At 41.0% G+C, this 11,252-nt stretch overlaps 1 protein-coding gene across 1 annotated transcript in view; it reads right to left on the reverse strand.

Annotated features, from left to right (window-relative positions):
- Positions 1 to 6,622: 6,622 nt before the first annotated feature.
- Positions 6,623 to 11,252, reverse strand: part of snx16 (sorting nexin 16) — a gene marked incomplete at both ends in the record, with an annotated part of 21,522 nt that continues 16,892 nt past the window's right edge. Inside the window, one exon of the mRNA XM_080544004.1 lies at positions 6,623 to 6,734. Coding sequence (XP_080400130.1) covers positions 6,623 to 6,734 — 112 coding nt within the window. The remainder of the gene's footprint in view (positions 6,735 to 11,252) is intronic.

Genomic DNA, 11,252 nt, shown 5'->3' on the forward strand with positions numbered 1-11,252 from the left:
TGTATACCGTATTTTCCGGACTATAAGTCGCGGTTTTTTTCATACTTTGGCTGGTCCTGCGACTTATAGTCAGGTGCGACTTATATATCAATAATTCATAATCTCTGACTGACATGAACTGACATACGGTAATCTCTGACTGACATGAACCAAGGAGTAACTTCCGCTAGCGCCTCATACACGATAGAATAGCCATTATACTTGACAATGTGGACATTAAACACGACAATGTGGACATTAAACATGATGTTATGGACCTTATACACAATGTTATGGACGTTATAAACGATATTAAAGTCATTTATTCCTTCCAGAGACTGTTCTATGTTGCTAAGTTACCCCCGCGAGGCTATTTTGCTACTTCCGCTAGCGCCACATACGCGATAGAATAGCCATTATACTCGACAATGTGGACATTACACACGACAATGTGGACATTAAACATGATATTATGGACCTTATACACTATATTATGAACGTTATACACGATATTAAAGTCATTTATTACCTTTCAGAGGCTGTTCAATGTTGCATTGTTTGTAGGCCGCCCTTCATCCTAACTACTTCCGTTTTTCACCAAGCTATCTTTGTCATGGCCTTATACACGATAAATAGTCGTTACACTCGACAATGTGGACATTAAGCACTATATTATGAACGTTATACACGCTATTATGAACGTTATACACGATATTAAAGTAATTTATTACCTTTCAGAGGCTGTTCCATCCTGTTTGCTTGCTCCCGCGACGCCATTTTGCTAACCTTCGTTAGCAACGGGCTAGCTAGCCCTGGCTTTACACTCGATAATTTAAGTATTTCTAACCTTTCAGAAGAAGTTTTAACGTGAATTATGTCCTTCCTGGGCTTACAAATCCTCTCATGTCTCTTCACAGTGCCAGACTAGAGTCAAGCTCAACAGGGTCTTCTTTCCCCGCTGATTCCGCCAAGCCCGTTCCCTTGAACCATGGGACTTATAGTCCAGTGCGACTTATATGTGGTTTTTTCCTCTTCATGACCCATTTTTGGCCTGCTGCGACTTATACTCGGGTGCGACTTATAGTCCGGAAAATACGGTATGTAGACTATGTTATGATGCGGTAGAAGTATACTGTATATTTATACAACAGTTAGTTCCGACCAAGTAATTTGATTGGACAAGAGGCATTCCATGAGTGCTGATATACAGTATAACAGCACTGGGACTTTTAACTATATGTATCACTCCGCCGCACAGATGTTCTACTAAATGACCGTTAATTAGACTACATGTTTGAGTTCAGGTTACTAGGCAAGTCCATTTGAAGTTCAGTTGCGGAACAATTTTTTGTTTATTTTTATGATTAAATAAACAAACAAATCATAATCTGTTGTCGCTTATTACTGTTAACTTCGGTACTCGGCCTGCGGCCTCGTACCTACGACCGAATCACAGCCGTGCTGATATTCAGTATAACACACTCCCTCTCGTGTGATATTGCTTAAGTAGACTATGTTATGATGTATACTGTATATGTAGACTATGTTATGATGCAGTAGAAGACAGCTAAGGGCTGGAGCTCTATAAGTTCTTCAGGAGGGAGGTACGGTTCTCTTCTAGAAAACGTGAAGCAGAGACCAAACACATTGAAAATATGTATTACATTTTGAAAAGATCACACACACAAAGAACTCATGACCAGTGAACACATGACAACAATGCTTCCTCTTAAAAGCAACCAAAACTCCCCACCTATTCACCATGGAATCACCCAGCAGATTATATGGAAGATACTCAGCTCCACTTGAGACCACTTTTTAGGTTTGAAAACGGATGCCAAACTTTATTTATTTTGGAGTGAACTCTCCCTTTAACCACACCAGAATGATGATTTTTGACAACAATACTTTTCAATCTTAATATCACAGTTGTCAACCAAGACTTATTGAAGTTTTTTGACTTCTGTCCATTCGACCGTGGTACAACCATGTGTTCAATTCAAAATACACCTGTAACTGTAACTGCTCAGAGAGCTGAGTGTCATTTAACATGTTTTTCACCATCAGAAACAATTGAGTGACTTAATAATATTTCACATTAAAATCCATGGAGCTAAAAGTGGGCTAAGCAAAATATCAAAATCAAGGGAAATAAACGTTAGGCACTTCAAATCATGTTTGGTGGGAATTCTTCTACGTGGGACAAAGAGCACACACAAACAGCCAACTGTGGAGTGATGGGGTGTGTGAATGACAGAAAAGGCACTCTGCTTCAAGCTGTTATAAATCCAAGATAGAAACATCATCCAATGGATTCCCCGTTCCCCATACACATACATAAAGTGCATCAGACAGCCTATTCTGGCCATGTCAGAAAGATAACTCTGCGATATGAGGAGCTAGAACTATTAGCAAGAAAACACCCTCAACTAGATTGAAACAAACACCTTAAACTTGTGAATTCCATAAACAGTGAACTGGTAGAAGCTATACAATCACATTGTGGTGCTACAGTGTTGAGTATGGCTTATGGGGACGTTGTGTGAACACCCAACCATGACAACTAGTGCTCTGAGTACTATGGCTTTTAGTGGTGTTTAGTTAACATTCCCTTTCTCACACATTACATTTAGGAGTGACATTCATAAGCACTAGTGGAACTGTATTACATATAATGATGAAGTCAAAAATTGTGGAGAGAATATGGAGCACTATTCCATGAGGGTAGGGGTCGTTCTGTAAAACATCCATGCAATCTTAACATGAATCAATGACTGATGAAAACAATTTATAAGAGAAAAACAATAATGACCTAAACATACAGTACACAATATAGTCATGTACAGTCAATGAATTCAGTACAATTGAGACACAATCTATTTGAAATGGAAAGGACAGTAATTCTGAAATGTGGGGTAAACATGATTGATAAAACATCGCACTTTGATATTAAGGTTCACTTTGTGTTAAGACCTTCACAAATGTCATTCTAGCCTCCTCACTGTGTTCACGGTTCAGCCTAACCTTTCTCTTCTTCGAAAAACCAAACCACCCTGCACTGTTTTAAAGTCTGGTGATTGGTCTGGCTGTAGGCTATTTTTGATTTTCCAAGGGATTTTCCAATTTGCTGAAGACAAACAGATAATATCTGTCATGTGAAACAGAATGTATCATCTGATCTAGCTGCTTCTACAAGGCTATTGACGTGGTTTAGTGCTAGAATTGTACTTAAATTGCGCATCACATCAAAAACATTGACAAATTAACAACTTTCAGATCATCCATGTGAAGGTGACCAAGGTGAATGTCAATAATCAATACAACCAAAACAACACATGGGCTTATCAAGTACATATCACTATACACTAATACCCTCGACATACATGGGTGCAGGTGTGGCAGTGTAAATCAATGAAATCCCATAGGACCATAGTGGACTAACTAAAAGAAAGATCTGAGTTTGCGAGAATATACAGTAGTATCTGCCTACAGTCTTTATGAAAATAGGAAATTACACGTTTCCTCCCCCACAATCTTGAAAACATCCGTCGGTCCATATACCGTACGTCGACCAATCCCGAAATGGACCCATGGATTTCCTACTCGAACCCGAACGGATCCGTTCTTATTTTTAAATTGAAGAGATCTAAACCAGAACAGGCCCGTGGACAGTCAGACCCCGAACCCGAAACAGATCTGTGGAGAATGAGACCCAAAACCATGACAGGTCTGGTTCTATCCCCCGAACCGAGTGATAAAACAAAATAGACTCATTTCGCGAGTATACACCTGACAGACTGCTTGTAGCCTACATCTTCGGTAACAGACTTTCTCCCTCTCGTACATGGGCTGGAGTGAATGATTGAATGTGCCTTCATGAACATGACTGCAGACTAAATATTATGACGTGATGGTTTTGAGACGTGTGAAATTAGGGTAGAATAGCCAAAATTAGGTTAGGGGTTCCACCCTTCTCCGTCACGTTGCTCTCTCGCTCTCTCTCACTAAGTGCAATGTGTGGTGTTGCTATCACAACACCACACTAGACTAGCACAAGTTTTGATGAGCTGGGATTGATATGACAACTGTATATGCACCGCTCTCGTGATCAGAACTGTTTTATCATCATCATCATCAGGTTTCAGTCTAGCATAGCCGGCGTACCTCATCATCACGTTGTTCTCAAGCCTCCTTTGGAGGTCTGGAAAACGTTTGATTAGCCAGGCGGCTTGGATTGAACCTGGACAGAGTGCTGGGTGCACAAGCTTGCAATCTAATTTGATATTACATTCCAAGAACCCTCCCCCCACATATCAGTAGATGATTGCTTGTTGTTATTGTTGTGTTATCATCTTTTCTCTATTTTTTAGTTGTTGCCTATGCTAGCCTGCAACATTGAAGAAATGGAAGAAAAGACAGAATCAGAACACCCCCCCTCCCCTCATTTCTACCTCCCCCCTTATTATTATTAGGTATTGGGGGCAGGGGGGGGGTTCTATCACTAGGTTTCTAGTAGCTACTTTCTGCAAATACATTTCCCAGGCTTAGGAAAGCCTGGTCTCATAGTCTCAGCCAGGTAGATCGGGGCTAGGCAGGTCTACTTGGGTCCGTTTGGGTACCCAAGACCCGTGTCAATCCAACAATACCCAACCCGGAAGGCTAGCTGAAAATGTTCTTGTGTCCTGGGTAGGGCTGCACGATTAATCGATTTTAAATCGAAATCGCGATTTGAAATGTCGCGATTAGCTAATCGCAAAGCCTGCGATTTGCCTGCGATTTTTTTTTTTTTTTTTTTTTTGCCATTTAGCAGACTCTTTTTTAATCCAAAGCGATTTACAAATACGAATTACAGGGACATTCCCCCTGGAGTAACTGAGGGCTAAGTGCCTTACTCAAGGGCACACTAGTAGTGGTGTGGTTTCAGGCGGGATTTGAACTCACAACCTTCCGATCACAAGTCCAACTCACTATGTGTTTCTCAACCCTCTCCTCGGGGCGCCCCAGCCGCTCCACATATTTGATCTGTTCCACCACCAGCACACCTGATTCAACTAATCAAGTCCAAATCATAATTGCTTTGGACTTGATTAGTTGAATCAGGTGTGCTGGTGGTGGAACAGATCAAATATGTGGAGCGGCTGGGGCGCCCCGAGGAGAGGGTTGAGAAACACCACTACCCGTATGGGATACGTCATACAGCGCGTCGGATTCAACGTCAATGAACGTCAACGTCAATGAACGTAAAAAAAAGACACTTGTTGAGAGAAACAAAATGGTGTTGCTGTTTAAAAAAAACATAAATAAATATGTTGTCCCAATTCATATCTTTTAAGTTCTCATCCTTGCATTAGAATTAGAGCAGTTAATAGTTTGATGGTATCATGTGGTAATGCTCTCTGAAAATAGGTGATAGATAGATTCATCCAATCACCTGCCAAGTATTTTTTGAAAGTACCTGCCCTTTTCCAAACAGCTTCCAATTAAGCTTTCCTAGATGGTTGTGTGAAACAAACCACCTGAGTCAGGTTAGTAATGCTCCATCACATGTTTTAATCTGAAGCTTGATTTTAAAGCAACCCAACTTTAAAGCAACCCAATGTAGCTCGGGCTGTGGGGGTGCTAGAGGAGGGAGCCTCTAAGTCCCCTGAAGACGTACAAACAAACTGCACGTTGATACGACCTTCCTAGCCGGAGATATGGCCACACTTTACAAAAAGTCCCTTTTTTTTTTTTTTTGCTATTTAAAAATAAATTAATCGCAAATTAATCGCAATCGCGATATCTGTCCAAATAATCGCAATTCGATTTTTTCCCCAAATCGTGCAGCCCTAGTCCTGGGTCGGGTTTCGGATTGGACCCGTAAAAGACCTCAAAGCTGAACACCGGTCCTGAGTCATCGTCTCCTGCTGGGACCACAGCCCTACAGCCACATGGAGGTGCCATTTTGCTAAATGTGTTAACAGTCCATATTTAATAGGTGGTTACATTTTTGTGGATTGTCACCATTGCTCATATTGCAACAGTCGTCATCAAAAAAGTCATCTTCTCTACAGCGTTTTATTGTGAAGCACTCTTTGGCTGTGAGACCACTGGATCTACGCATCTGGCAACCTGTTTTATACAGATAAAAGGTACAGAACCAACCCAAAAGAATTCCAAAAACAAAATCAAGTGAGCTACTACAGTTTACCACTCAACTCAATGTACACACTTAGGTGTGTGTAGCAGTCTGAGATGGATAGTCATTTTGAGAAGTCTGTTTTTACAGTTGTTCTCACCCCCCCAAAAGAATATGTTTAACTAGTGTTCCATAATCCATAATAGTGTCCTTAATCCATGCAAGGTCAGACAAAGAAATCCGATCCATGACTTGAATTGAGCCATGGAGGTACCGGTAGTGTTCCCAGTCCAGTGGGTATCCTTCAGTTAGGTTGGTAGAAGCCTTAGAAGACACAAATGTTGACAGAATAAAGTTCCCCCTCTTCCATATCAGCTTTGAGATGAGTCACGTAGTAAAAAGTCCTCCCTCTCAGAACGGGAGTCCAGGGTGTCTGGGATAACAGTAGTCAATCATGGAGAGGCAGGGAGGGACGGAGGGAAAGACAGAGGGAGGGAGGATGGGAGGGTCCAGGGGTCCCTTGGGTCAGTGCTCCTGACGAAGGTCACACACCTGTGTCACCTTGATGATGGGGGGGGAGCTGCTCATGGACGGCCCACACCAACACGCAGACTGACGCAGAGACTGGGCGTCAGGGCTGAGAGAGAGAGAGAGAGAGAGAGGGAGAGAGAGAGAGAGAGAGATAAGGAAAAGTGACATGAGAGACGGGAAAAGACAGATAGACGAAAGATGAAAGATAGTATGAAAGTTGTCATTTCACATCAATGCAAGAAACACTGATACACAAAGACTGTTATGGACATTTTTTACTTTGGGCTTTTATTTTTGGATGATTTGCGTTGAATGTTTTGAGTTATATTTTATATTTCGTGATTCATGTTTATTTTATGTTTTTGGTTATTATTTTGGATGTTTCGGTTTTTATGTTTTGGTTACATAATTATTAGTGTTTTATTCGTAATTGATTTGGCATGTGGTGAGGTGATAGCATAGGCCCAGGTGTATATTAGATAGACAATTAGTTGCACCTGGGCCAATGGAAACAGGTTCGTTTCGCAAAAAAAATATTTTGACCACGATCATGCTATTCTTTAATATTATACCTTACTGTCAGCTTTGTTACTTTTCTTTTCGTTTGGATATTGGATTACTTTTGATGGGCAATAAACCTTTTACATTTTTCTACAATATACATGGACAGTGTGGGGTGCGTTCTTATCCAACCAGACTATTACTGTTTTCATTGCAAAGGTGGAATTGGTGGCTACAAAGGCATGCCGACCAAAAGTACCTAAAGCAGCAGATTGTGTGAAGAAACCTACACAGAATGTCTCTGACAGAAAGAGTGTGAGTGGCCCAAGGACAGTAAGAAGATATGGACTGTGAGGTGAGGCCTAAATATTTCACCAAATAACAAGAGACCAGAGAGAGGGGCCACTTCAACACTTTACACATCACAACAACACCAACGCCCAGCCTATTCAATTCCAACGGGGGAGATTCAACTCAAGCCTTAGGCTACATCGAGTACAGTACACAGATAATACATCAATGCACTAGAGGCACTGGTTTCATAAAGACAGTCGTCATTCAATATCATCCAAGATGATGAGTTCAGTACCAAATTAGAAAAGGCCTCTAGATTAGATTCAACTTTATTGTCAGTGCAGAGTACAAACACCAGACAACGACACACGATGTCTGAGACTAGTTATGTATTTATCTTATGAGCAAATCTGCCCCTTAGTTGATTAACCTGTCTGGGCTGACCAGGGAAATACGACACATGTGGCAAGAACAGGAACATAATGGGAGGGAAGAAACCTTCAGTAACTCACACCATCTCAGATGGTGCACAGAGGTACAACATGAGGGGAAAACAATGGAACACAATGGAACACAATGGAACACAATGGAACACAATGGAAGCAAAGTTTCAGGGTTCGACAGTAACGCTGTTTTACTTGCCCGGAGCGAGTAAAACATTCGCCGGGTTTGTTTGCGCGAGCCCGACGACGCTGCTAGATGTTTTTACTTTTTTTTTTGCATTTGGAATAGGAAACATATGCACTGTATATGCCTTCAGGTGACAGATGGTTGGCATTTAGAATTCTATACTACCTCCCGCAGACTTCATGGAGCTTTTAAGAGAGCCTTCAGAACATTTAACAATCCATAACTGACCTTACACAGTAAAAGGTAAAGAAAATACAAGACATAACATTTTTTTTTAAAAAGGGCTAGTTGATAGTGGAACATTTAAAGTGCAGTAGCTGGAAAATGAGCGGTAGGCAGGTGCAGATAAGCTAGTTGAAGGCTATATTGAAGAAGTGCGTTTTTAGCTTTCTTTTGAAAATATTTAGTGATCTCTAAAGGTAATGTGTTCCAAAGCTTTGGGGCATAGTTGGCAAAGGCTGCGCTTCCGATCTTCTTCTGACTGTTGCTGGGAACCTCTAATAAACCTGCGATAGATGATCTTAGTGTTCTTGAGGGTACATAATTGGCAAGGGAATTAGCAATGTACTTCGGGCCTCTCCCATTAAGGGCTTTGTATATAAGGAGGAGGACCTTAAAATCAACCCTACATGTTACTGGCAGCCAGTGCAGAGTAGCTAGGACCGGAGTAATGTGCTCTCTCCTCTTGGTTCTAGTTAGAAGTCGAGCTGCAGAGTTTTGAATGAGCTGAAGTCTTGCAGTCGTTTTTTTAGGAAGGCAAGTAAAAAGTGCGTTACAGTAATCGAGCCGGCTTGAGACAAAGGCATGAATCAGTTTTTCAGCATATTTTTGGTTTATAAGTGGTCTTACTTTAGCAATGTTTCTAAGGTGAAAGAATGATGTTTTCGTCACCTTGTTAATATGGGACTTGAAGCTTAGGTCTGAGTCGAAAATAACACCTAGACTTGTAGCCTCAGGTTTAATCCATGATGTCAGTTTCCCGAGATTATTAAGCAGCATATCCCTCTTTGCTTTAGGGCCAATGAAGTAGGACTTCAGTAGGACTTCCGTTTTGTCCTCATTTGTCCTCGTTTAGCTTAGGAAAATGAAGTTAGGAGGGACGTAGAGAGAAGGGGTTTTTACAAGGGCTTTTAACTTAATTTATGGGGCTATGGCTCTGTTTGAACATGCCGTGGGGGAGGGGGGACCAAGAGCAGAGGGGCCAGTGTTTCCCATTAATTACCTCGACTTTGGCCAGTTTCATAACGAAGCGAATACTGTTTTTGCACTTCTCATTATGACATCAAAGATATCGGACGTTATGTTTCGCGCCATCGCTTTCGGCAGAGCGTCTCGCAGTCCCCACCCCGCTGCTGTAAGCTCGCACACTCACACACGTTCAGACTACTTCTAATATTTCAGTGCACAGCCTGTGAAGGGAGCGAGAAACCTGTTTGCACTGTTGGGGGGAAAAAGTGGTCGAGCAGGTTTGCGGCCTCGGAGAAGCACGCTCTTGGCTGCAGGAGAACGTGTATGTTGGTGGCTGTGTTGCTAATAATGTAGCCAGATAAGGGTCGCCAGGGAAAGTGAGAGAGGTGACAACATAAATAGAAACAAAAAGGCTAACACACACACGCACTGGAACATTCTGACTTGTTTACCGCGCTTTGTGGGTGTGACTTTTTTGCCGTTGTTCTCGTCATTCACATCTATACAATGTGTTTAGGATTAAAATTGTTTACAAGAGCACAACGTTCTTCATCGATCTAGCCTCTTACTTCTGCTCTCAAAGTGCATCAGATCGATGAATCTAACTTTAGAATGTAAAAACATTTCTTCCGAGGGAAGCATAGCCCTGGACCCTGTAGCTGGGTCTGGGGGTATGCTCCCCCACCTACCACAGAATCACAAAATCCTGTGGAACACATTGAGGGCTATGCTGCTATGTCTTGGGGCAATTCACTGAGACCAGCTCACTGTGAGGAAATTGATTGTGTGCCTGTAACAAACATCAAACAGAGGAGGTGAGACCACGCCAGGCAGGAAGAGTTGAACACATAAGGAAGGGGGGGGTTACTGAACACATAAGGAAGGGGGGGGGGGTTACTGAAGAGGCCCAACAAGGAACTCCATCGACCCATGGTTGTAAATGTTGAATAATTAATTAAATAGGCTTTTACATCTCTACTGAGTCTACAGGCTTTTACAGGGGAGCATATCGGCCAAGGGAAACCTGGAATAAAAGGGCTTAAATGATTCATTGAATAACTTAAATAATTCAATTCCAAAAAAATCCTGCCTCGAGTATGATATATTTTTGTTGGTACGCTTTTCTGAAAATGAAAATGACACTTGTTTATTATTTATTTATCTGTAATATATATATTTAAAAATTAAATAAAATAATTATTACAATTATATTATTATAAATATATACATACAAATATTATAATTATAATATATATATATATATAAAAACGTTGTTTTTTAAATATAGAAAAACAGGAAGGGAAGGTTTTCTGGTTGTAAACATTGACATAATATGTCAAAGGTTCTACACTGCAAAGCCAAAGCTATAGCCTCCATCATTTGTATTTTCTTCTGATTACTTGATTAATCATCAGAATAACCAGCAGGATACTTGATTACCAAAGAACTCCTTCCTGACATTGTATCATGTCAGGGTTCACCTATTGAGCTTGTGCCAAACTACAAATACCTTGGCATTCAACTGGACGACAGCCTCTCTCTTCAACTGCACATAGACAACCTTCTAAAGAAACTGAAATTGAAGCTAAGCTTTTTCTTTAGAAACAAGTATTGTTTCTCAGCTGCTGCAAGAAAACGTCTGGTTGCTGCCACCTTTCTGCCTCTCTTGGACTACGGTGATGTCTTGTACATGAATGCCTCTGCTACCTCTCTTCAACATCTGGATGCAGTTTACCATGGCGCGTTAAGGTTTATAAAATAAGGTTATTTATGAAATAAGGTTCATTTAAAGTGTCTGCAAACTGCGACACTTTAAATGAATGTGCAATAACACTATGTGCAATATGACAACCCTCGGGTACATAAGGTTCAGAGATAGGAAATGTTAGAATAGGTATAGCATAGCATAGAGTACAGCACAGTGTTTTATTTGTATAGTATAGTATAGTGGATAGTGTACATAGCCTTTATTTATGTAAACCAGCTGTTTTCGCTTCTTTTTTCTTTTTTT

Source organism: Nansenia antarctica (assembly GCF_963989245.1).
Source record: "Nansenia antarctica genome assembly, chromosome: 13".
Classification (NCBI taxonomy): domain Eukaryota; kingdom Metazoa; phylum Chordata; class Actinopteri; order Argentiniformes; family Microstomatidae; genus Nansenia; species Nansenia antarctica.